This window comes from Moschus berezovskii, chromosome 20, assembly GCF_049115385.1.
Source record: "Moschus berezovskii isolate FMDL1 chromosome 20, NW_MosBer_1.0, whole genome shotgun sequence".
In the NCBI taxonomy this organism is placed as follows: Eukaryota; Metazoa; Chordata; class Mammalia; order Artiodactyla; family Moschidae; genus Moschus; species Moschus berezovskii.
Genome location: NC_142479.1, coordinates 64611894 through 64638366, shown reverse-complemented (window position 1 = coordinate 64638366; position 26473 = coordinate 64611894). Strand labels below are relative to the sequence as shown.

Genomic DNA, 26473 nt, shown 5'->3' with positions numbered 1-26473 from the left:
TGGCTAAATTTTTGTCAAGGATTTCTGCTTCTATGTTCATGAGGGTTTGTATTTTTCTTCTATTTGTCTGGTTTTGGTATCAGGGCAGTGATGCCCTCTCAGAACGAATGGAGGGTGTTCCCAGTTCCCCAAATTATGGAAGATTTTGTGTTGGCTCCTTACAACTTCTTCCTTAAATGTCTTAGACACAATTTACCAATACATTTGGCCTTGGAATTTTCTTTGTGTGAAGGTATTTTATTTTTGCTTTATCCAAATCTATTAACCGTTTTATTAAGGTATAATTTACCAATTTGAAGTGCACAAAGAAGACAGGACTAACATTTGGAAAGAAATTAATCTCGTTTTCTTTCACTTAGTTCTGAGCTGACTTTTGGGAATTTCTTTTTTGCTGATGAATTGGAGAAGGAAAAGGCAACCCACTCCAGTATTCTTGCCTGGACAATCCCATGGACGGAGGAATCTGGCGGGCTACAGTCCATGGGGTCACAAAGAGTCGGACATGACTGAGCGACTTCACTTCAATTCTGGTGGCTCAGATGGCAAAGAATCTGCCTGCAATGCAGGAGACCCAGGTTTGATCCCTGGGTCAGGAAGATCCCCTGGAGAAGGAAATGGCAACCCACTGAAGTATTCTTGCCTGGGAAATCCCGTGGACAGAGGAGCCTGGCGGGCTGCAGTCCACGGGGTCACAAAGAGTCAGACACTAATGGGCTGCTAGGCAGGCGCAAGTCACCTGGAGCCCGGAGTGTCGCAGCTGCTGAAGATACAGTCAAGGGCCGGTTTTCTGTGCCCTCCTCCTCCACGCGCAGTTGCTCACCCTGTTCCCCTCCTCAGCTCGATGTGCCCTGGCCCCCCACCTCCCATCCTGGGACTGTTCTCCTGGGGATCGCTTCCTCATTGCTGGGCCCCTGGAAACACTCGACCTCCTAACTTGACACCTGCAGGGTTTTGACGGTTGACTCTCCTCCCTGGCTGTCCTGGGCAGGCTCGCAGCAGGTGGCCCCAGGTTAGGATACTCTAAGGAAGCTTGAAAGACCGGGGAGCTATTTACAAGGTGTGAGTCAGCAGGTGCAGCTGGTATCTGGAGCTCTGGCCACTCCCAGGCCAGAAGCCACAAAGGCAGGAAGTAGTTCCCAGAGATAGTGCAGGAGGCAGGCAGCCCTGGGGAGGGAATCAGAGCCTCCCAGCTTGCCCCACTGCTTCCTGCTGGCCAGGGGTCAGTCCCAGAGCGTGCTGATGAGGTGCAGAGGCTCACTCAGGTCAGCCTCTGGGGAGGCCGAGCAGAACGGGGATGGGACAAAGGACGATGGGCACCCTGACCCACACCTACCTCCTTCCAGGCTCCCGAGGCTTCCTCTTAGGGCCCCCAGTGTCCTCCAGAATGATCTAGTTGGTTCCTGCAGGCTCATCAGACACCTAATGACATCTGGGGCAGTCGAGACCTCTCGCTGAAGCCCACCTCACTATCAATCTTCTAGTAGCCTCCAAAAAATGGAAAAGTAGATGTTAATCTGTGTATGGACTCATTTACTGTTCATGACAACTCTGTGAAGTAGCTCCATTATCGCTCTCCTTTCACGGACAAGGAAATAGAAGCACAGAGACATTAGCTGATCCAACCAAGGTCACACAGTTGCAAATGCTCGGGGGGGACCCAGAGCCAGGACTGGAACCTGGAGTGGAACCAGAACCTATATTCTTTATCAGTCTGACCAAAACAGCGTCTTCAGGCTTAGGGACAAGCTGGACTGGCTGATATGGCTTCCATAAAGGCTTCTAGTCCACAAAGGTCCACGGTCCCTTTCCCATGAGCTCCCATGGTACCCCGGCCATCCTGCATCAAGAATGCTTCTGGCTTGTTTCTTGCCAGGATCCCTCTTCATCCCCACAGGACACGCACCCTTCTCTGAGCCCCTGTGGGAACTGGCTCTCATATCCCCTGGGGCAGTGCCAAAAGTCAACACAGACATGGAGACAAAGAGAATTGACTTTATTGTTTACAAAACAATGGCTCCAGTAGGGAGGAACACAATTGTTATGCTTACAGCAGCGAAAGGGGTGGGGGTGGGGGAAAAGTCTAGCTTTAAATACTTGAAAATCACTGTGTGAAATGGAGCTTCTGGGCACCTGGGTCTCAGATCTCAACCCAGTGAATGTCCCTAGTCTTCCAACCTTCCCAATTTCATCTCTGGTATTTTTAATATCACACAGCCCTGAATGTCATGGGTATTTATCAAGGAGGTGGGTCAGGGAGCCCAGGTAAGCAAAGTCAGAAAAGACTTGGGCCTTCAGACTGTGTACAGTGGGAGCTGAGTTCTAGAGAGACACGTCTGTTCAAAACCTTGTTTTCTGTTCTCCTGCTATTCATTTTATAGTGGAAGAAACAACCAGCGCAGGAATGAGGGATACTTCCTGGGTCCCCCCCCCCCCGAGCATTTGTATTAAAATTCCAAAGTGGGAAAAGTCTATGAGACAGGGGTTCACAAGGCAACAGCCAGAGCCTAAAACACAGCCCTTCCTGGCCATCGCAAACCCTACATTCTCCTGAGAGGTGAGGTAGCTTCTGGGTGAGGGGCACCGTGGCCTGATGGTGATGGCCCTTCTAGACTTCGGCTCTGGCCAACCTGTGTTCCAAACACTCCACCTTTACCCTGGGGTATGGAGAAGAGACCATAGGGACCAAGATGTGCCAAAGTTCCTGTGAAGTTTCTAGAAAGAAGAGGCTGCAAAACTCCCACAGGGAAGCGGAGAAATAAAAGGCCAGGACAGAAATTGCTGGACCAGGCAGGCCTCGTCCACAAGCTCCAGGGTAAGGGAGCCCCAGCGTCGGGGGCCAGGTGCAGGCTTGCCAGAACCTGGGGCCCCTCTACTCAGGAATTACACATTCAAGTCATTTATGGAAATCTTTACAGAAATGGCAATTTCTGATAATTGCTAGAAAAAGGTATTGTATCCTTATCATTGTATCCTTTGGCCAAGGACTTAGAAATGCTTGAAAACTTGCCTTACCGACTGTAACTGCTTAATTAACATTTTCTTCACTGCTGGGAATGAATTTCTTAACTACAGGACTTTGCTCTTGATAAGATTTGCCGATTCCATTTTATAAGAAAGGAAACTCATTAATATATAAGCTAATAATTAAAACTTCAAAGTGCTACGCAGGCACAGAATTTTCCTGAAGACAGAATACGGGGCCAGCCCCTTGAATGGAGAAGTCTGACGTGGGGGCAGACGGTGGGCCTGTGTCCCCTCTTGCAGCACTTTGAGCAGACGTGTTCCCGGAGGCCTGCCCTTGCCCTCACAGCCCTGTGAGACCCTGCAGTGTAAACGGGTCCTTCCCCAGGGGCCTGGAGGGGTGGATTTAAGGCCTGAAGAGGGTGGTCCGGGAGTACCAAGCTGGCAGCCCCACTTCAGACTCACTGCTGGGTTTCCAGAGAGGGCACAGTGCTTGACACACAGTAGGAGCTCAAGAAATATTTATTGAGCAGAAGAAGAAATGAAGAGAAAAGAAAAGGAGGTCAAATGGAAGAAAGGGCTGAATCGGAGGATGGGCCCCAAATTAAGATGCCGGCAATGACTGGCTTCAACCACCAGGTGGCAGCGCAGGGAAATGGCCGGCCTGTAGTTCTGGGACACCCCACCACCACCCCACCACTTCCGTTCCCCTCTGAGAAGCCACATCTCAAGACTGGGACTGAGCTCCCAATTCTGGAAATTTCTAAACCAGGCACACACCTCAAGAGTTAAAAAATAAAATCAAAACAAGTAAAAAGATAAACTTAACATCACATGAAAGTGCAGTCCTTGGGTTTTTATAAAACTTGAGTCCTGACGTAGCTTAAAACCGTCCACCCCTGGGCCTTGCTCCTCATCTTGACTTTTGTTGGTTCAAATGAACTCTATGCCCTCGTACTTCACACTCCCGATCTTCGTCTCGGGCAGGAGGAAGTGTCCGTCCAGCGTGAAGGCCATGATGTAGGTGGCGATCTGGCCGCCGTCCTCCTCAGACTTGAGGGCCACGATGATCTGGTCGTCGGTGTTGGGGATGAACTTGAAGGAGGAGAAGCCGTGGGTGGGGACCACCGCCCCCACGCGCCGGACAGTGATGTCCCCGAAGTCCTGGGCGGCGCTCAGCAGCAGGTTGGTGCCCCGGCGCTCGTCGTCCTTCTCGCTGTAGCGCTCGTGGCTGGCGCGGCGTGGCAGGAAGAACCAGCGCTGCAGCATGTCGCTCCAGCAGGCCGACTCGTGGATGAGGTAGCCTGGGGACACACAGACCGGTCACGGCCCGCCTTGCCCCGCGTGCAGACCCACGAGTGGTCCGGCGCCCGAGCCACAGCACTGTTGTCTTTTCTTTAGCTGTCTGTCTGTCCAGAGTGGCTGAACCCAGCAGGACAGAGCCCATGGGGCTGCACGAGCCTCTGCTGGGCCGCCTCTCTGGCCACCCTCCCTCACTGGCTCCCCCAGCACTGCTGAGTAGCCATGGGTACAAGGTCTGTATTTCACCTCCTTGGTGCTACTCTCGGGGCGCAGAGGAGAGCACCACGTCTGATCTGAGAAGACGGATCAGGGCGGGCAGGAGAGGCTGCCTCACAGCTGGAAAGGATGGGAAGTCAACCTATCTGGAGGGGAAGCTGTGACCTTAGTCACGGCCCGAGCCCGCTCCAGGCACCACCCCTCCCTACTACAAACCATGACTTAAAGAAACGAGGGCAAAGAAGCTCCCAGCACAGGACAGGGGCAAGGCCCGACCTCGAGGCAGCCCCCAGGAGGACACTGCGGATGGGGCTACTGTCTGAGCCCGCGGAGTGAGCCTGGGTGAAAAGCAGAAACGGCTCACTGGCCCCAGACCCAGAGGCTGGGCGGGAGCAACCGTCAGAGACAGCCGAGTGGTCTAACAAGCAAGCTCGCGGTGCCCGTCCGTGGGCCTGGCTCTCACCTGGTGGCCGGATCCCAGCGGCGGCCCGTAGGGCATTGTAGCTGGACACCCAGCTCTCGTGGTCCACGCTGCCTCTGCAGCCCACCACCTTAACCCACTCCGGGTTCTCATTCAGCACCTCCCCCGTGGCCGTGGTCCACTCCTTGCCTAGGCCGCCCACATACAGATGCTCGTCCTTCACGGCCAGCCACTCAGCTTTGAAGCCTGGGAACAGGGAGACAGGGGCAGGGCTGAGGCGAGGGCCAACCCTCTGCTGGCCTGGCCCGTGGGCCCAGTCAGGCCAGGGCAGAGAGCCCTCTGGGCCCGGCAGCTTTAGGTGGCAGAGGTCACTCATGTTGGACTCAACTTGGGGCGACGACAAGAGAATAGGGGATGGACCAGCCAGCTTGCAGCTCCGTCCGAGGGTGGGTGGTCAGGCCCCTCTCCTTAGAGCAGACACCACGGCATTCATGCGGGGCAGATGGGCACCACCGCTGCCTTCTGCCTCCTCTCCCCCTGCTCTCCAGCATCTTCCTCCCAAACTCACCCCAGGAACCCTGCTGGACCCCCCTTAACCCAAGGGAACCCCCCAGTGGAGTGGCCTAGTCCCCCCCCCCCCACAGCCAGAAAAGTGGCCCTCCACTCACAATCTCTGCAGACCCCAACCTGTTTCTCCAGCTGTCATGTCAGTCCCACCTCAGACTATGCCCAACCCTGGGAAAACGTAGGAAAGTGCTGGTCACACAGCCATACCCCCGAGGGATTTATGTGCCAGCTGCCAGAGCTTAGTGGGGCTCAGCAGATGCTCACAGCAGCCACGCCGATCAGTGTGTTTCTCAGATGGGTTTACTCACCACGAGCCTAGTTTGAAGGCTGTGTGGGCACTTTGTTCCAGTGTATTCTCTCCTGCCCCTAAACTGTGTTCTAATCTGTGCTTGTTCCCAAATGTTTTGCAAACTTCTGGCTGGCCCAAAGAGCTGTGGCTGCAGCCCTCACCTCGGGATGCTTCTCTGCAGGTGGCTCTGGGGGACCCACTGGCTTCCTGTGGTCTCCTCCGGGTGACTGACCACCGGGCAACCCCGAGTTCCCTCTATCCTACTACCCTCCAGTCCCAAGGGGCAAGCAGAACTGCTGGATGGTGCTGGACACACGTGGCTGGCCTGAGGCAGGAAGCGGGCAACCGAAGTTTTCAATAAAACGGTGGCTGAGAGAGAGTCCTGCCAACCTGCCCAGCCTCGGGCAAAGTCAGGTCAGATTTTTATCACTTCGAGGGAATGGGGGCCTGGCAGCCAGCCCAGGGCCCAGTGAGTTAATGCGATTTCTCCTTTAACCCCAGGTGCTAGCAGTGGAGACTGGCTTTCTAGCAGGTGCAGATCCAGCCACACGCATGGAAGCTGGTGTCAGCTCTCCTGCTACCCCATGTGAAGGTTCTGGGCACACAGGCTCCCTCCCACAGCTCTGCTACCTGCCTGCTGGCATGGGGTAAAGCCGATGCCAGAGGTCGGATTCCACTCAAGGTCGAGGTGGGGGGCACTGCTGCTCACACTCAGACCCTCCCCTGCTGGGTTTTCAGAAAGGAGCAGTTTGCTTTTTAACAAACTCTCAGTTCAGAATGAGCAAACCTGATGTCCCGGCTTTAAAGCTAAGGCACGTGGAAGGCGCAGTCCCAGAGTGCTCTCAAGACACTGACACGGCTGAGGACGCAGAAAGTGGCTGTCCCTGAGGGCAGGGCCCAGCGCTCCTCTGGGAGAGACCCCGCTTCCCCGCCAGCCCCCAGAAGCTCACACTCCTGGACGCGGCTTCAGTCTGAGGTCTCCGAGGACTCTGCTCAGGCTGTGGGGGCCGCAGGTCAGAGGAGGGGGAGACAAGATCTCCTTGACGTCCCCGCCCCGGACCTGTGACTGCTTCACTGTGCACATGTTGAGAACCACCCAGATGACCTGTCCTCCAGCACCGCAGCAAGCCTGGGGACAGATGGCCTGACTCACCTTTCCCCACGGTGCCGTCACCGTCGGACAGGATGACCCAGGGCACGGCCCTGGAGCCTTCAATCTGGTAGACCACCCCCGTGCGGTCGTCCACGGAGTACAGCTTCCCGTTGAAGACGATCAGATCCGACAGCTCCATGCCCCGACCCTTCTCCGCCAGGTGGGACTCCAAGACCTCATGGCCTTGGTCCCACTCCACGGCCACCCGGTCCCCGCTGTCTGACAGGGTCAGATGACCCTTCTTCAAGTAACTGACCCAGGTGTTCTCCTCCTGGGCCCTGGACTTTGTGTCCAGGTCGGCGATAACAGCGATCCGGTATCGCGTCCCGCCCGGCGTCCTCTGGGGGACAGACAGCGGGTAGGTGTCATTGTACCGGGCAGCAGGCGGCTGGCCGAGCCTCCAGTTGTGGGCGTTGGGCACGGGGGGCCGGCCAGGAGGGGGGCGGTGGGCGTAGAGCAGCCAGAGGACAGCGGCGCCCACGAAGGACGGCAGGATCACCTTCCAGCGGGGGCGGAAGCGGGGGTCCGCGGCCTTGGTCATGGACGCCAGCACGGGAAGGCCCCCCACGCTGATCCGGAGAGAGTGCATAGACTCATTCCATTCTGGGGGGGTGGAGAGCTGGACGGGCATCAGACTGAAGGGCGGGCGGGACCTGCAAGGTCGGGGAAAGTAGAGTGGTCACGACCGGCCAGACACAGCACCCCACGTATGAGCGGGTGCATGGTCCAAGGCGGCCTCATCCAGGGTGACCAGTGTGGCCACGACTCTGAGCCATTACTGCTCCCTTGGGTTAAGTAAACCCTGACTCTAGCAGTATCTTTGTTTGCTCTTATTCAGCAGGAAGAAAAGTCTTTCCAAAGCAAAATCATTCCATGTCCTCTGTCCCAGCTGGCAAGACAGAAACCTCAGTGAGAGAAAGTTCTGCGTAAGCCGGCGCTTTGCAATCTTGGGAAAGAGGGCATGTGACAGGCGGGGAGGCGGGGAGGGCGCTGGGCAGGAAAACTATCAGAGAGAATACAGGTCCGTATTTTAAGCAAAGGTCACCTAAGCCGGGAAGCCCTCCCTGATGGCTCTGCTCCTGACGGCAGCCTCCATCCCCTTCCGTGGCACCTGTCACCACCGGACATCGTGTTACAGTTTATTCATTTGCGCCCCCAGCTACTAGAACAGTGCACAGAGCAGACTCATGCTCAGGGAGGGAGTTTTTACTTCCTCCTGGGTTACGTTTCTGTGATATTGAAATAAAGCATAAAACACAATCAGCCAAACAGAAACGTGCTGTGCTGTGCTTAGTTGTTCTGTCATGTCTGACTTTCTGTGACCCCATGGACTGTAGCCTGTCGGGCTCCTCTGTCCATGGGACTTTTCAGGCAAGAATACTGGAGTGGGACGCCATTTCCTCCTCCAGGAGATATTCCTAACCCAGGGATTGAACCTGCACCTCTTGTGTCTCCTGAATTGCAGGGGGATCCTTTACCCACTGAGCCATCGGGGAAGCCCATTCAAATCAACTATGGAACACAATCAAGCCAAACAGAAACAGTGCAGGTTTTGGCAACATCTGTCCCCTGGCGCCTTTGTGTCATGCAAAAGGCTGAGGGTCCAGAGGCTGACGCGTCCTCATCCCTGGAGCCCTGCCTGTCAGCGCATCAGCTCCAAGGACAGCGTGGCTCGGCCCAGCCCGCTCCCCGGGTGCAGCTGGAGGCCAAGCTCCGGGGCCGGTGGTGGCGGCCAGGAACAGGAACAGCAGCTCTTGTCCCCAGCACAGACCACGGCAGCTCACAGGTCACAGCAGCACCAGGGGCAGAAGCAGCAGAACACCGGCCCGTGGCCACTCTCAGTCTTGACCTTCAGCTGTGACTCGGCAGGTCTCAGCCTGAGAAACGTCCCTCAGGCCACGGAGCATTTCTGCCTTGGCCCCCAAACAACTCACGGCTGACTCTCTGAGTAGATGCTCCTTGCTCCGCCAGGTGGCAGCTGGGAAGGGCGTGGGGACTCACACGGGGACTTGGCAGTTCTGTGAACCACCCCCCTCCCCACAATGGAGACCATGTGGTCTGGCTCCTGGGATGGAAAATCAAGGCAACAGGCCCACATGGGAAACAGGCCTCCCATCCCCTTGCTTTCCGGACAGATTCTTAGGTTCTGGCCGCAGGGTCAAGTACAGAAAAGGGGCTTCTAAGAAGTAGGTAAGACATGCGGGGCCCTGCGGAATAGCCTCGGAGTCTTCCTCTCCTGCCCTGGGCATGGGCCCAACTCCCCCCCTGGAAGAGGGCTCCCTCCGCCCCCAGGAAGCAGTCCCTCAATTTGCCATGGAGACGTGAGCAGGTTGCTGGGGACCTCGAGGGAAAGCAGGAGTCCTGGCCCCTCGTCTGGTCTCGCCAAACCACGGCTTCAGAGGCACTGCCCGCTGTCCATGTCCAGCCCCCTGTCGCCACCGAGCTCTCATCCTGCCTCTCACCTCCTGGTCAAAATTCTGCCTGGATTTCTGACACACAGTCGCCTGCAATTCCTCCCCCAGAAATCGAGGCGGCGATGGCGGATGGCCATCGTCGCAGCTGCCTGGTCGAAACTTCCATCGAAACCCTGGGAGACACAGCTTTCTGTGTGAATACACTTCAGCCAAAAGTTATGAGCCACGGCCACCTCGAAAAGCCGAGGTGTGGTCCCAATCCCCCTCCGTCTGCAGCATCTACTCTGTCAGCCCCAGGACCTGGCCGCCTGCCTCCTCTCCATCGGCTCACACGGCCCCTTCTCACGGGAGCCACACAGGCGCCCTCCTGCTGCCACTCCCCCCCCTCCGACACCCACCCGTGCCCTGTGGCCACCGACACCTGCCATTCAAGCCAGCCCCTCTGGCCGTGTCATTCCCTGCTTTGGGAGCAAACCCTTGCTAGTTATACAACCCCTGCCATCCCCGACCCGTCCCGGCAAGCCGGCTCCTCTGCCTGCCAACTGACCACCCTTCTACCCCGCGTCCCCTAGACAGGGCTTGCCGTCCTGCCCCGGCTCCTGATGGTCTTGATCGCACTCCTCAGAAGGGCCTCCCTGCCCACCCTCTGCCCCACAGCAGACTGCGCCGAAGGAATGAAAAGGACGCCCACTTCCCGAGCAGCTGAGGCTCCTTGCCCCTGGGTCCCAGCTTAGGTACACGCAGCCCCCCAGGCCTGGATCCAGCCGGATGGTCGAGCTGCCTGCCGTCACAGGGCTACAGGTGCAGTGGGCAGAGTGCCTGCCAGTGCAGACGTGTCTCCATTGTGATGTGTGCCCTCACGGCCCCTGGTGGACTCCTCATTTCTGGGTCGCTGTCCCAGTGTCAACCCCCACCCCCCGACTTGCTCCCAGCAGACTCTGAGGACGCCACCAGCAGCTAGGGCCCAGTGAAGCCCGCCCGGCCCCTCGGCCCCAGTCCAGGGGGAGGACCTCCTGCTTGCTCGGGGTCAGGTCAGCCATGCCTGCTCTACTGGTTCCTTCTCACAGTCTGTACTTGCCCAAATCTCCCATCCGAGTCAGTGTTCCAGCTCGAGTACACTCGCAGGTACACTGGTAGTGCTCAGTATGTGAAAGAGTGACACCGTGCCTCTGAATGAGTGCACAGCCCACCCTCCCCGTCCCTGAGGAGCGCTCACTCTCCTGTCCTAGATGGGCCCACCCCTGGCCCCGGAGATGCCCCACCCAAAGACAGGCCTGCTCCTGGGGCCCAGCCTGAGACCCCAGGCCACAGCGTGTCCTGCTGCACCTCCTGCCAGCAACAGGGACTCCAGTGGTGACCTGGCTGCAGTCCTCCTCCCTGTCTCTCTTCTCGGCCCCCAAGGCGGGCTCCGTCCTCACCACCCACCACTTCTCCTTCTGAATCCACACCCTCCCAGCCCGAATGTCTCCCTTGAATCCAGGCCAGGAGCCCAGCTGCTGAGCCTCCCGCGCCTGCAGCAGGTTCCCGGCAGGACGGCACTGCTGGCCAGGGGCGCTCCCAGCCCTCAGCGCCAGCCTGGGCAGCAGTCAAATCGCTCATGCTGCCACATCCTGGCAGGTGCCAGGCCCCCTCACCATCCACACCCCAGCTCTCAACTCCGCACCACTCCCTGCCCCGCCCCAGCCTCTGCCCTGGTCTTGTCTCACCTTGGCCTCTTGATGACCCAGACCTCTGGGCCCAACCTGAGTTCTGCCCGTTACCAGCCGCGTGACCTCAAACAAGTGACCTCACTCCTCTGGATCCGTCTCTCCACGTGTAAACAGTGCTCATGACGGACCGGCTTCCAGGGCCGCGGCTGCCGGGTCAGACGCTGTGGGACTTGGCACTGACCACCCGCTGCTGTCCAGCACTCCCCTCCTCACATTACAAGTGCCTGTGCCAGGCCTGGGGGGCCTGGCTCTGCGGGCGAAGCTGGCGCAGGGGCCAGCCCACTCCTGTGAGCGCCGGGCACGGCCAGAGCCAGGGACTAGACGGCCCGCAAAGCTGAGGATACCCACGCTCTGCTCCCCCAGAGAAACAGACCCTCCCCAATCCATCCTCCACACAACTGACTGAGACTTTCCTGAAAAGTGAATCTTTACCAGCCCCCAGCACCTTCCTGCCAAAGGACAAGCTCCTCAGCCTGCAGGCGAAGCCTCGCATCCTCGCATGCGCTCCCCACGTCAGCACCGCGTTGTTTGTGATCCCACAATCCGTGTGCCAAACACTTGCCCAGGACGCTTTCTCCACTCAGCCACATGGACCCACCTAGCAGTTCCTGGCTGTCCCGTGAGTCACGCACTTGCTGTCCTGTCCCCTTCCTGCCCTGCGTCTAAGTGAAGCACCCCCCCCACCCCGCCATAAACGTCCCTCCTGTGAAGGGCTGACATCCCAAAGGCAGCCAGGCCGGATCCCAGGACCTGGGAGAGTCCCCTTCTATGGCCACAGGGACTGTGCAGATGATTGCCAGTCAAGGGCCTTGCGACGGCGAGATTACCCAGGTGGGCCCCAAGCGTGATCATGTCCTCACAGAAGCAGGGTGGCGGGGGATGTGATGGCCAAGAAGACCACGTGACCACAGCCGAAAAACGCACGGGGCCCCGAGGAGCTGGAAGAGGCCAGGATGGACTGTGCCCTAGCGCCTTCGGCGGGAGCGAGGCCCTGCTCACACCACTTCAGCCCAGTGAGATGACACCTGCTTCTGGCCTCCAGAACAACGAGGGCACGTGTACTGCTTTCAGCCGAGAAGTCTGTGGTGATGTGTGAAGCCAGGCCCAGAAACCAACACACCCGATGCTGGCTGCACCTCTTGCAGGGCCGGGGCTCTGCCAGTCATCCGGCTGCGACCCGGTCTCAGCCTCCCCACCGACTCTGAGCCCCAGGAGCCCAGGGGCTCTGCTCAGTCAGGTTGGCTCCCAAGACCAAAGGAGGTCTGGGCTTCGGTCACGTTTTGCTACATAAACACTTATTCGATTGCTTTCGGTGACTGGAGAGCTCAGGCTGCCTTCAAGAAAGCCCCTTCAGCTTCACCACTGGATCAAAGCCCAACCTTGGTGTCCATCCCTCCTTTGGCATTCCAAGGGATTATTTTTATTTTGTAGAAAAAGAAAAGTTTCCAATCAGATTTGTTTTCATGCCGTGCCACGACCCACCGGTTTATCATCTAAAACTGATGGTGAGCTGCCTGTAGACTCTTGTTGCTGGAGGCCTGGCTCCAAGAGAGAGCCTGCATTTTTATTAAAGAAACAAAAAACAGAACAAAAACAAAAACCTGCCATCCATGAAAACCAAGAGACAAGCCAGCGCAGGTGAGAAGTGAAATGGACAAAGCCGTTCCCAGAAGGGCCTGCCCCCTGCCCACACACCTCCAAACACTAAGCGGTTTAAAGGTCTGCTCTCCGTGACGAGAAGTCTGTCAACCCCACCACGTGCAGCTTGAGCTGTCGCTCAGCTGTGTCTGACTCTTTGCAGCCCCAACGACTGTAGCCCTCCAGGCTCCTTTGTCCATGGGATTCTCCAGGCAAGAATACTGGAGTGGGTTGCCATTTCCTTCTCCAGGGGATCTTCCTGACCCAGGGATCAAACCCGCATCTCCTCTCCTGCATTGTGGGCGGATTCTTTACCCACTGAGGCATCAGAATGGGTCGATTTTCTTTAAAAATTATTTTTATTTGACCGCACTTGGCCTTAGTTGCAGCACACCTGGGTTCCCGGGTCAGGGACTGACTCCGAGTCTGCTGCGTTGGGAGCACGTAGCCTTAGTCACTGGACCACAAGGGAGGTCCCAGGCTGATTTTATATAGCCAGGAAAATTGGAATCAAGTTACTGCGGTAAAAAGTCACAAGCTCTTTGGCCGGCCAGGCTCACCTGTTCAGCGGGCATGCCTGCATTCGCTCCTGTTCAGAAACCCCTGGGGACCCCACCCCTCCTGGCTTCCTTTCTCCTGTGCCAGTCCTGCTGCAACATCTCTGAAAGACATCTCTAGTTGTTGAGGGGCAACAACCACCCAGGAGGTTCGAGTTCTAATTTCCTTCCGGGTCCCCTGTCTTTGGGGCGGGTGTCAAGAATGGCTCGCTGACACTCACGCTTTTCTGGTTTCCGTCGAACCAGCACTTCCTTAGAAGACAGGCCGGAAACAGCCAGGTGTGGTGCTGGTGATGATCCACTGGCCAGTGGACTCCAGACCCAAGGGAGGTGGCACCAACCTCTTGTTGTACACCCAGGGGGACGCTGCCTCCCCACCCCAGGAGCAGCAGCCCCTCCGAGGTCTGGTTACAGTTAAGGAGGAGGACAGACTCTGACAACCCTACTTCCACAGGCCTTTCATCACCGGACTCTACCAAGGCTTAGACGAAAGTGGGTGGCGACACCCGACACAGCCAAGAGCCTTTTTCTGTAGATTCCTTCAGGACAGGGGTGTGACACGTGGCAGGGCAAACAGGTTTAACGACAGCTGCCAAGGCTACCCGCCCCCATCCCCCTTCAGGATCTAGGGAGGCAGGAAGCACAGTGTGGAGATAAGGCGGCCCCTCCCTGCTCCCCTGGGGGCAGCCACTCTCCTCCCAGGGGAGCAACTGCCTTCCTGGCCCCACCTCGCTCCTAGAGAGCCCTGTCCAGACAGCGGGCTGGCCTCTGAGTTCCCGCTCTGCTCGCTGCCAAGGGGCACTTCCTGGTTAGAAAGTCAAGAGCTCATCCCATTGACATCACTAGACGCCAAGGGTTTCACAGCTACAGTGAGACGGCATCTCAAAGAATGCAGACGGTGTGTCTCAGCTCCTGGAAAATATGACCTGATTCAAGGCATTCTTCTGTTTTGAACTTGCCAAGGCTTACTACTTTGTACTATTTTAGGCCATTTCGAATGTGGACAGGATGGACAGTGGAAGGGAACCAGGAAGGAAGGGAAAGGTTCACAGCAGTCCAGTACATCCTTTTCAGTTCAGTTGCTGAGTCGTATCCGACTCTTTGCGACTCCTTGGACTGCAGCACACCAGGCCTCCCTGTCCATCACCAACTTCTGGAGTTTACTCAAACTCATGTCCATTGAGTCGGTGATGCCATCCAACCATCTCATCCTCTGTCATCCCCTTCTCCTCCCGCCTTCAATCTTTCCCAGCATCAGGGTCTTTTCAAATGAGTCAGCTCTTCCCATCAGGTGGCCAAAGTATTGGAGGTTCAGCTTCAACACCAGTCCTTCCAATGAATACTTAGGTCAGGGCTGAAACCTGAACTCCTCTTACTCTGTATACAGGCATTCACAACTGCGTGCTGAATCTGGTTACATACAGATCGAGGTAACTTATTTTTCAGCCCTCTGGCTTGCTTTAAGGTCACTACCCAAGAGGAGTGAGTTTGTCTTCTGTTGCTGCTATTAACAAATCACTGCAGACTCGGCGGCTTACACACCACAAACTCGTTTTACAGTCTCGGAGGATGGAAGTCTGACATGGGTCTCACTGGGCTAAAATCAAGGGCTGTGTCCCTTCCTGAGGAGCTGGCCTTTCTCAGCTTCTCGTGGCTGCCCACATTTCTTGGCTTGCAGCCCCTTCCTCCACCTTCAAAGCCGGCAACAACGCTGTCTTGCTCTGGCCTTTCTGCCATCACTTCCCTCTGAAGTTCTCTTCTCTCCCTCTTCCACGTTTAAAGGCTCTGTGATTGCTCGATAACCCAGCATGGTTTCCCTATTTTAAGGTCGTGGGTTAACAACCTTAATTCCATCTGCTACCTTAATATCCCCTTGTGAAAGTAAAGTCACTCAGTTGTGACTCTTTGTGACCCTGTGGACTGTAGCCCGCCAGGCTCCTCCATCCATGGGATTTTCCAGGCAAGAATATTGGAGTGGGTTGCCGTCTCCTTCTCCAGGGGATCTTCCTGACCGAGAGATTGAACCTAGGTCTCCTGCATTGCAGGCACTCTTTACATCTGAGCCACCAGGGAATTCCTAATAACCCCTTGCCACGTGATATATTTGTAGATTCTGGAGATCAGGATGTAGACATCTTGCGGGGGGGCATTATTCTGCCAACCACAAGGAGGGAGACAGAGAAAGAACCTCCCTCCGGCTTTTCCCAAGAGGCAGGGCCATTCGCACATGGCTCTGTCTTCAGGGTGGGCACACTGTGTCAGGATCGTCCACAGTTTGTAGTTACTGCCATCATGGGAGGGCTGTGTGTGCTTCAGTTGTATCATTAAAGCTATACTTGGAGGATTTTTAGCAAAAAGTGATCTTTCCAGTGGAAAGTGAGGTGCCATACACAAAACCACACATCACTGGGGCTGTTTTCGCAGAGAGCCCACAAATACGAGGACATAATCATCCCATGATCCACCTGAATCAGGGCTTGCTCCCAGACAGTGGAGCTGCACCTGCAAGAAATCATCTCCTCCCGGCACTTTTCTCAGTGGTGGGTATCGGTGGGACTCACTCAACCCTTGGAGCCCTTCTGTGGGGGCTCCAACCTCACCCTCACCCCCACACCGTCAGTAATCATAACTCTATCTGGTCTGGCCCCATCTGAACCCTGCTGTCTGGAGCCCTACTCCAGCCTCATTCCCCACGGCTTGTTCCTCCAGCTGAACGAATGAAAGTCGGGCTCTGCTTCAGAACCTGAAGCTGTGAGTTCCACTTAATGACTGGACCTGCTGCTGCTGCTAAGTCACTTCAGTCGTGTCCGACTCTGTGTGACCCCATAGACGGAAGCCCACCAGGCTCCCCCTTCCCTGGGATTCTCCAGGCAAGAACACTGGAGTGGGTTGCCATTTCCTTCTCCAATGTGTGAAAGTGAAAAGTGAAAGTGAAGTCGCTCAGTCGTGTCCGACCCTTAGCGACCCCACAGACTGCAGCCCACCAGGCTCCTCCATCCGTGGGATTTTCTAGGCAAGAGTACTGGAGTGGCTTGCCATTGCCTTCTCCGATGACTAGACCTACTACAGGTCAACAAGTAGGATTTAAAAAAAAAAAAAAAGGTATAGGAAACAAGAAAACCAAACACCTTCCCAAACAGATTTCTCTATCACCAGGATTTTTTTTTTCTAATTGATCATCTTGAGTCTAGTGAAACGGGAAATCAACACAGAGGTCCTTAAAGATCAATATGAAAGCTTTAGATTCCCCTAAGGTTGGCATTTAATAAGATCCTTCCAGGAATCTCCACAGTCCAGAGTGTTACTGGAGGGAAAAGTAACATCACTGCCTTTCCCCTGCAGTGTCCTAGGTACCATTCCACAATCATCTGAACGATAGAGAAATGACTTATCACAGCATAGACCTATTTCAGGACTCCCGACCACAGTCCCAGATCCGAGGTACTCTGTTTCTGAAGGAGAACACGCTGGAGCATGTGTCCACCGATCCTCCACAGCTGCCACGAGGACCGCCACGGTGCTGCTGGGAAGTCCTGAGACTCAGATGAAAGGGGCATGTGTGTGTGTGGGAGCCTGCAGTGCTCACCTCAAAGGCCACATTCAGGGAGTGGGGCGGACACAGCCGCTCCTCCTGCACCCTGGGTCCCTCCTCCCCACCTCTGTGGCTCAGGGAGGCTGGGCACACACGCAGGATGCAGTCAGACTGGCAGGTAAGAAATCCCTCGAGTATCGACAGCTTAAACACATCACTGCTGTGGGCTATGAAAATAAGGGGTGAACTACGTTTGGGTAACATCTTTAGGGGGAAGAAAGCAGACTTTCAGCTAACAGAAGGAATGGAACAATCAGATCGTACAGAGCCACAAAGCATACTTGCCCGTAGGGGATTTCCTCCACCACCCTGTGACGTCACGGTGCCTTGTGTGATCAGGTTAACTGGGACGAGAAAAAGTGAGAAGATGGAGAATCCTGGCCCCAGACCACTGCAGAGGCCTCTCCCCTGAGGCCTCTCCCAAAGACGCTCTCAGGACAGGACGCCCTACCAAGTGCAGAGGGAGTGGCTGGCTGGTCGGTGTGCCTCTCAGGCCGAATAGAGGGCTCATTGAGGCCAGGAGGGAGGCGCCCCAGGGGCTGGCTGCTTGCTGGCTGTTCTGGGAGGAGCCCCAGCGAGCCCACAGGCTCAGGCTGGGCTGTTCCACTGGCAGGCCTGTGGGGTGAGGCTGGGGGCTGGAGGAAGTCCCGCAGCCCAGCCCAGGCAGATTTTTCTCAATCAAGCTCCTCAAAGGGAGAGGAGGGGTAGGCTGCAGAGACCCTAGGTCTCCTGAAGGGCTGCAGCACCTGCTTCCTTTTCATGGACCCCCAGAGACCCCGTGCTTTTGTTAAAGTTTGGTCCTTAGACAGAAGGGCCAGCAAGATTCACTCGACCTCAGCAGATGCGGGCTCCACATCTACAATTTGTTCAGAATTGGGTAGGAAAAGATGTCAAGCACGTACCCTGAGACAGGCATAGGAAACGGGCCTGAGTGCTAAGAGGCTCCCATCTCCTAGGGGACCCTCAGGCACCTGGGAAAAAGACGTGTCTGGCAGACGGAAGGGGACCCGCCAACCCTAGGGACGCAAGGGCAAGGGTCACGACAAGACACAGGGATGGGCAAAGTGCCTGTCCTAGGAATGGTGCCCATCCTGACCAGAAGGTGGGGAGAAGAGGGTGGAGAGGGGGCAGGGCAGACAGTCTGGATGCAAAAGGAAAGAGTGGAAGGAGAGAAAGGCCTGCTGGGGTTGGGGACGCTGACCTGCTGCACGTGTGACAAAGTGCCAGTAAGAGAGGGGAGGGGTTCCCTAACTGGTAAGAAGAAGCCCTGCAGAGGTCAGAGATGCTGGTAATGAAATCACAGCGGGCAGGAGAGGGTTGTCCTCGAGGATAGTTAAGCCTCACGAAGAGAATGCATCCTCCAGGCTCAGAGGGGGTGATGTCCCAACCTAGTCCGAGGGGCGAGGTGTCCACAAGTCAGAGGGGGCAGGAGTCCTGCAGTCAGAGGGGTGGTGGACCGCGCGTCAGAAGGTGGACGAGTCCCCCAGGTCAGAGAGGGTCGCCCTGCAGTCACACGAGGGAGGTATCTCCTAAGTCAGAGGCGGGAGGTGTCCCGTAGGTCAGAGGAGGTAAGAGTCTTACAAGTCAGAGGAGAGGGAGGCGTCCCACCCTAGTCAGCGAGTCAAGGGGGGCGGGGGCCCCGCTCAGGGAGAAGGGGGATGGAGCCTGCAGGGTCGGAGGAGGGACGCGGCGGGGTCGGAGGATGCAGCGGGCGCCGGCGAGCCGCCGGCAGGCCGTCACTCACCCGGGGCGGGCAGACTCCGGGGCCCGCGGGCGGCGGGGCCTCGCTGCAGGTAGCGCCGGGGACCCAGCGGGCGGCCGACTTCCGCCCGGCGCGCTCGCCCCGCCTCCGGGCAACACGCTCCCGGCAGCCCCCGCTCCGCGGCTGCGCACCGACGCCCACTGCGGGCTTCTGGGAGTTGTGGTTTTCTTTTTGTTTTTTTGCTGCTCCGCGAGCAGGTCGGGCGGGGAGGAGCCGCTCGCTGGGAGGGGGCCCGAGGGCATTGTGCTCCGCCCGCAGGCCGTTTTCGGCTAGTTATTCCAGAGCTTTGGCCAAAATGGAAGAGGGAATGGAATGAAGGCTATGAGGAAGGAGTTATCATTCCTCCAACTGAGAGTGTCGGATCCCTCGCCTGGAGGCAGGGAAGCTTGGGCCCCTTTCTGCCACCGTCATTCAGACGGTAAAGAAACCGTCTGCAATGCAGGCTTCGATCCCTGGAGAAAGAAATAGCAACCCACTCCAGTTTTGTTTTGTTTTTTTCCTCTTTTTCCCCTACTCCTTATTCATTAGGGCTTCCCAGGTGGCACTAGTGGTGAAGAACCCGCTTGCCGGTGTACAAGACCTAAGAGATGCACGTTCGATCCCTGGTTCGGGAAGATCCCCTGGAGGCGGGCATGGCAACCCACTCCAGTATTCTTGCCTGGAGAATCCCATGGACAGAGGATCCTGGCGGGCTACAGTCCATGGGGTCTCAAAGAGTGGGACACGACTGAGCAACTAACACTTTCATTTTCCGAGAGTCCCTCTCCTTGGCTCTTCTAATCGGCCACATCGGAATGTTGGTCCGTTTCCAAACAAAAGGTCTGGGCACAGGGCTACAGGTGGTAGCATCCTGGGAATGGGGTGCCACTGATTTGCAATCAACGAACCCTCTCCCTAAAGAGGGTCGCTTATTTCATCCTGTTTTTACCAGTCTCCTTCCCAACCCCCAGACTATTTTCTTGGAAGTGTTAAAACGGATCCTGGCCCTACACTCCCAAGTCCTGCAGTGTGCCTGTTTTAGAAATACTGAAAAAAGCCTGATAGCAGTGGCGCTTCACCCAAGAGCTGGGCTGGGAGGGTGCCTCAGCGCTGTGCTGGTCTGCACCTGATTCAGTCTTTTGGTGCCTGCAAACACCCCTGGGTCTCTCAAGAGCTTAGAGATGCACAAGGGAAAAATTCAAATTATATTAATGGTGCACAGTGAAAAATAACTCGCCCCCCCCCCCAACTACCCTGTTTGGCATTCCCTGTCCAGAGGCAATCACTATTACTAGATTTTTGTGGTTATTTCTAGAGCTATTTTATGATGCACAAACTAATCATAAACACATACATTAAATTACCTTTTAAAAAATGCAAATGTGCTAAACATGGTTCTGCCTTTTTTTAGGGTGGAGGGACCCTTCTTGAATTCATTTGTTTCCTATCATGCTAAACTGAATCCTGGCCATACACCATATTTGTGTTTGTTCAGTCGCTAAGTCGTGTCCGAGGATTGCAGCATGCCAGGCCTCCCTGTCCTTCACTTTCTCCTGGACTGACTGTGCTGTGCTCAGTCACATTCGAGTCTTTGTGACCCCATGGACTGCAGCCCACCAGGCTCCTCTGTCCATGGTATTTTCCACGCAAGAATACTGAAGTGGGTTGCCATTTCCTCCTCCGGGGGATCTTCCTGACTCAGGGATCGAACCTGCGTCTCTTGAGTCTCCTGCATTGGCAGGCAGATTCTTTACCACTGAGTCACCTGGGAAGCCCCTCACTATCTCCCAGAGTTTGCTCAAACTCACGTCCATTGATTCAGTGATGTGATCCAACCATCTCATTCTCTGTCACTCACTTCTCCTGTCCTCAATCTTTCCCAGCATCAGGGTCTTTTCCAGTGAGTTGGCTCTTTGCCTCAGGTGGCCAAAGTATTGGAGCTTCAGCTTCAGCATCAATCCTTTCAATGAATATTCAGGGTTAATTTCCTTTAGGATTGAATGGCTTGATCTTCTTGCTGTCCAAGGGACTCTCAAGAGTCTTCTCCAGTACCATATATACCATATATATTATTATTACTTAAAATTCTTAAAATCTTTTATTTATTAAGATATCTATATATATATATATATATGGGGCTTCCCTGATAGCTCAGTTGGTAAAGAATCCACCAGCAATGCAGGAGACCCCAGTTCAAATCCCGGGTCGGGAAGATCACCTGGAGAGGGAATTGGCTACCCACTCCAGTATTCTTGGGCTTTCTTATGGCTCAGCTGGTAAAGAATCTGCCTGCACTGCAGGAGACCTGGGTTTGACCCCTGGGTTGGGAAGATCCCCTGGAGAAGCGAAAGGCTACCCACTTCAGTGTTCTGGCTTGGAGACTTCCATGGACTACATAGTCCATGGGGTCACAAAGAGTAGGACACGACTGAACAAGTTTCACTTCACTTCATTTCATATCTATGTGGGCTTCCCTCTCCGTGGTAAAGAATCTGCCTGCCAGTGCAGGAGCCACAAGAGATACAGGTTGGATCCCTGGGTCCAGAAGATCCCCTTGAAGAGGAAATGTCAACCCATTCCAGTATCCTTGCCTGGATAATCCCATGGACCAAGGAGCCTGGTGGGCTGCTATCTATGGGGTCCCAAAGAGTTGGACATGCCTGAGCACACACCCATGCTCTATCTACAGAGGCCTCCCAGCTTAAGAAATAAAACCTTAGCCCTGCTATCTTGAAAGCTTTCTTGGTACTCCTCCTCTTCCCAATCCCCTCCCACCGCCAGAGGTAACCACAATCTTGAATGTTGTGTTAATAGTGATTCTCCTGCTTTATTTTATGATTTTAGCAAATAGGCTTCCCGGATAGCTCAGCAGGTAAAGAATCTGCCTGTAATGCAGGAGACCCCAGTTCGATTCCGAGTCAGGAAGATCCACTGCAGAAGGAATAGGCTACCCACTCCAGCACTCATGGACTTCCCTTGTGGCTCAGACAGTAAAGAAATGGTCTGCAATGTGGGAGACCTGGTTTCAATTCCTGGGTTGGGAAGATCCCCTGGCGAAGGGAATGGCTACCCACTTCAGTATTCAGGCCTGGGTCACAAAGAGTCGGGCACTACTGAGTGACTTTCACTTTCACAATGTATCCCTGAACAATATATACGCCTACTGTAACTTTTACAAGAAATAAAACTATGCAGTGGATGAGAGATCAAGTCACTCCAAGATATTATCATGTTATTAATTTTGCCAACTATGGCATTAAATATCTTCTCTGGGATACTGTCTGAGTACTGAGAGACTGTCTATCATATATTTTGGTCATTTTTATTTCTTCTTCTACAGATGCCCCAATATCTCAGTGGTGTTTTTCAGGAAATAATCCTTTTCCCTTGATATGTATGCAATGCCTGTTTGGTCATAGATTAAGTTTCCATATATATGTGGGTCTGTTTGGGGGACTTTCTATTAGGTTGTACTGATGTAATTTTTCATAGTAGTTCCAATACCACTGTCCTCATTATTACCTCTTTTTAATAAGCGTTTATATGTTATAGGACAATTCCCCCCTCCCTCCCACAGCATCTCACCCACCCCAGCTTTTTAGGATTTTGAATGGAATTGCTTTGAATCTGTAGATTAATTGGGGGAGAATTGAAATTTTTATGGTGATGAGTCTTTTACCCCAGAACATGGTTTGCCTTTCCACTTACTGTTCAGTTCAGTCGCTCAGTCGTGTCCGACTCTTTACGACCCCATGAACTGCAGCATGCCAGGCCTCCCTGTCCATCACCAACTCCTGGAGTTCACCCAAACCCATGTCCATTGAGTCAGTGATGCCATCCAACCATCTCATCTTCTGTTGTCCCCTTCTCCTCCTGCCCTCAATCTTTCCCAGCATCAGGGTCTTCTCAGATGACTCAGCTCTCCACATCAGGTGGCCAAAGTATTGGAGTTTTAGCTTCAACACCAGTCCTTCCAATGAACACCCAGGATTGATCTGCTTTAGGATGGACTGGTTGGATCTCCACAGCTCAAAAGCATCAATTCTTCATTGCTCAGCTTTCCTTATAGTCCAACTCTCACATCCATACATGACCACTGGAAAAACCATAGCCTTGACTAGACGGCAAAGTAATGTCTCTGCTTTTCAATATGCTGTCTAGGTTGGTCCATTTTCTTAGCTCTTCTTTAATGTTTTTCAATAAAGTTTGTAATTTTTCACCTCACATGAATGCCTGTTCTATATCATTACAGAGAGAGCAGCCTCCTTCTCTAAGGAGCCATGTGCTATCTGCTGTATGAATGTTCTGTAATTTACTTTACCAGTCCCCTAATGATGTCACTTTAGGGTATCTATGATCTTTCTGCATTACAGCAGTGCTTCGGTGGCATATCCTAGAATTTACTTATTGGAGCCCATTTGTAAGTATATCTGCAGGATAAATTCCTGGAAGAAAGATGACTGGATCAAAGGGGACTTGCATCCTCTGGTGAATAGACACTGCCTTCCCAGAAGGCTGTGGCATGAAATTGCCCTCCTCCCTGTCAACAGTCATGTACAACCAGGTTTCTCTTTAATTTTCATTGTCCTTGTGTTCTTTGCATCATAGGGGACTTCACCGTGACCTTCTCCTGGAAATTCTCTCCTCCTTTTATTTCTGTGGCTCTGCATGAAAGACTAAAAAATTCTTCACTTTAATTGTTCATTCATGTGTCTGCTTACTCATTCACTCATAGTGAAAGGCATAGAATTGTGCTGTCCACTAGAGGGCCTCCGATTTTGTGCATCAAGTAAAGTAGTCTTACCTGACTGGTCTGTCTAGGACTCTCTCTCTGTAACTGAAAGTGCTAGGAAACGGGAGTAAGCATTGAGAGATGGAGAAACTGAGGCATGGGGCATTAAGTGGCTTGATTAGAGTCAGGAGGCATATAAAAGGCAAAAGAAAGACGGTGACTGTATTTTTCTATCCCCTACTGCCCAACTTGGCGTGGAGTTCTGGGGGGATTCCTCCTTCGAGTGGGCATGTCTTCTCCAGGTCTGAGGCTCACTCACAGATTAGCCTCCTTCCATCCTGGCAGCTATCAGTCCGATTCCCACCTGCCCCGGAGCCTTCCAGAACACGGGCAGTGCCATCCAGGAGCAGTGAGGGTGGGCCAGCAGCCAGGGAGCCTGGGTCTGGCTGCCAAGTTTCCATCTCAGCTCCTTCTCCAGATCTCCACGGAATCTCTCCCACCCCCATCCCTTGGCTGTGGGACACCACCGGAGCAGGCCTGCCTTTCGTTACCCTTTGGAACAGAATTCAAAAGTTTGCAATACCGATCTCTGCCCTTGAGACTGGGCAACCCGGCCCAAAAATAGCTGGGAGAGGCCTCAGTGGGAAAAAAAATCACAGAGCTGCTAATAACAGGCTTTGCTTATCTAGAACTGCGCGTCTTGCAGACGTTAACTGAGGTCACGTAGTTTTTTCCAAGGAGGAGAAAACAGAGTGAGCATCGTGACATGCCCCGGGGAGAGAAAGAATTGCCAAAGAGTGCACAGAATGTGCTGCCTCTGGGCAGAGATTCCGGGCAGTGTGCTCCCCTCCCCCCACCGTGAGTAGCTGGGTTTTACATCCCATAAGCAACCCGTGTCTGAGAATGTGGAGCCACTTGGGAATGTTCAGGAAAACTTTAGGAGTTTGGCCCAGACATCCTTGTGTAGGAGGTGCGGGCTCCTAGGGAATTCCAGGATGGGCGTGGTCTATGGCTCCTCTGGGAACCTAAGAGACCTCAGTCCGATGGGGTGGAGAGTCACCATTCTGGTTGGCCTTGGCCTCTGGCCCATCACAGGGCTGATGAACTCTCCCCCAGGCATGACTGCTGGCTTTGAGTTCTGATTTGTTAGCCTTTTTTTTAACCATCACTCTTGTCCTAGCCCTGGCCCAGACTGTCCTAGGAGAAGATATTTGCTGAACTGAGAACATTCTGCCCTGATTGCTGCGGGTGGGGTTGGGGTGGGCTGGGGGAGGCAGGCTATACCCACGATGGAGAAAATCAAGCATCGCCAAAATTTTTACTACTTACCACTTTAAGGAAATACCTGACAAAGGGCATGAGGCCCCTGGCCAGCTCTGTGTTTGCGTGACATAATATTTCTTTTCTTAAGGGCAGACTTTGCTTTCACTGGGAGCGTAGACTTTCGAATCTTTGCCCAGTTGTCTGTTGGTTTGGGTTGTGGGCCCTGATGGCACTACTCAACGTGTACTCAGACTTTAGTTCCTGTTCTCCGGAACTTCCCACGCCTCAGAGTCTTCTGTTTCTCATGAATATCTTGGGAAACCCCAGGCTCTTGTTGCCACATTTAATATTAACACACCCACCCCCCAGTTTCTGCCTCAAAAAAAAAAAAAAAGAGTAATCTCTTTCTAACTCTTGGGAGATTTGGGGGCTCAAACCAACAGGAAAGAGGGAAGAAGATCATTCTTGTAATGATAATTATCATGACTATTCTCACATTTGACCCCAGATCCCCCCAGTACAAACACTCTAAAAACACAATGTTCCCCTAAATTTGGCATGAAACAAATTTGAAAGAACAAATTGATTTAAAGTGTTGTGAGACTCTGCATGTCTTTCCTTTATCCCACTAAAGACAACACAAGTGTCTGATGAAGGAGCTCCACCCAAAACCCACTGGGTAGGATGCTCTTGTGACAGTTGCATCGTACTCCGGACATATCTGTCTTCACGGGTTCCAGGAAGAGACCCTGGACCTGGCTCTGCTTTATAGACTAAGACCCACCGTGGTAGGGCAGCATCCCCTGGCTGCGGACTCGAAGCCTCCTGTTAGGACTAGCCAGTTGCTGCTGAAAGGGACAGTCCTTCTTTGGCTATATTTCTAGAGTTCTGCTCTATATTGGGCCTCTGAGTTCATGCCTTGGAATGATCTTCGAGGTAACTGTCTTTTAGTTCTTCAACACCAAAGCCGTCTTGCATGGAGGCAAGAAGGGAACAAACCTTCCATTTCCACGTCTGTGTCTCTTTCAAGCTGTGTGCCCAGCTTCATGCACATTGAATTCTGGTATTGGTCCAGGACTTTCCCATGTCTGAGTCTCCTAAGTAGGACAAAGGAGGGCTTTTCCATTGCACTCAGGGGGTTCCCAATTCATAGGAGTTCTGAGAAAAGACCTGAATCCTCTAACGTCCAGGAAGAACCCACAGGGTGGCCTCTTCAGTTACTGCCATCTCCCTGCTTTGAAGGTTATTCGAGGACAGGGCAACTAGGGGAAGGTCAGTGGGTGTGCTGGCCTGGGGTCTTGTTGACCGGGAAGTGTCCTCGGGTTATGCACGGAACGAAGACGAGCTTATCTCTGGGTTTTCCTGTGTGGATAAGCTACCAGGGATGTAGGGTTTGCCAAGTCTCAGACACATGCCAAAGATCGTGAGAGGTTCTGAGTCTTTTAACGCCAGCTGAAATAAAACCATATCTCCAGGGGAAAAGCATTTACTTAATCTTTCCATGGTGTCCTTGAAGTTCTCCAGGGCTACGGAGGATCAGGGCCACTTGGGACTTTGCTCCCACAGAAGCGAGTTGATGGCTGGGGTCTCTCCACTATCCAGAGCCCCTCTGTCTTCTTCCATCACCACCATTCTCAGCTTGCCCTGGTGAGAAGGTGTGCCAGGTGCATGTCAGAAACGCACTCCCCTCCTCCTCTCGTTTTGATGACTTAGCCTTTCAGGCAGATACGTGGAGTGCAGAGGTGGAGAAGAAATTCCAAGGCAAGGAAGAGTGAGATTCAGTCTCTCTGCTTTGCCCCAAGCACTCCAATCCAGTATCCTTGCCTCTCCATCTCCTGTCTGAGTAGAGCCAGTGGGAGAGGTCCGGGGAGGAGTGATCACAAAACAAAAAGTGCAGTGAGGACATCCAAACAGATTG

The 26473-nt window shown here is 54.1% G+C and overlaps 1 protein-coding gene across 1 annotated transcript; it reads right to left on the bottom strand.

Annotated features, from left to right (window-relative positions):
• Positions 1–1972: 1972 nt before the first annotated feature.
• Positions 1973–18673, bottom strand: CANT1 (calcium activated nucleotidase 1). Its single transcript, XM_055408438.2, has 4 exons — positions 18564–18673; positions 6910–7562; positions 4943–5146; positions 1973–4265 (listed from the first exon to the last, which is right to left on the bottom strand). The coding sequence occupies exons 2-4, from the start codon at positions 7538–7540 to the stop codon at positions 3895–3897; spliced, it is 1206 nt and encodes a 401-aa protein (XP_055264413.2). The 5' UTR covers positions 7541–7562; positions 18564–18673; the 3' UTR covers positions 1973–3894.
• Between the last annotated feature and the right edge of the window lie 7800 nt (positions 18674–26473).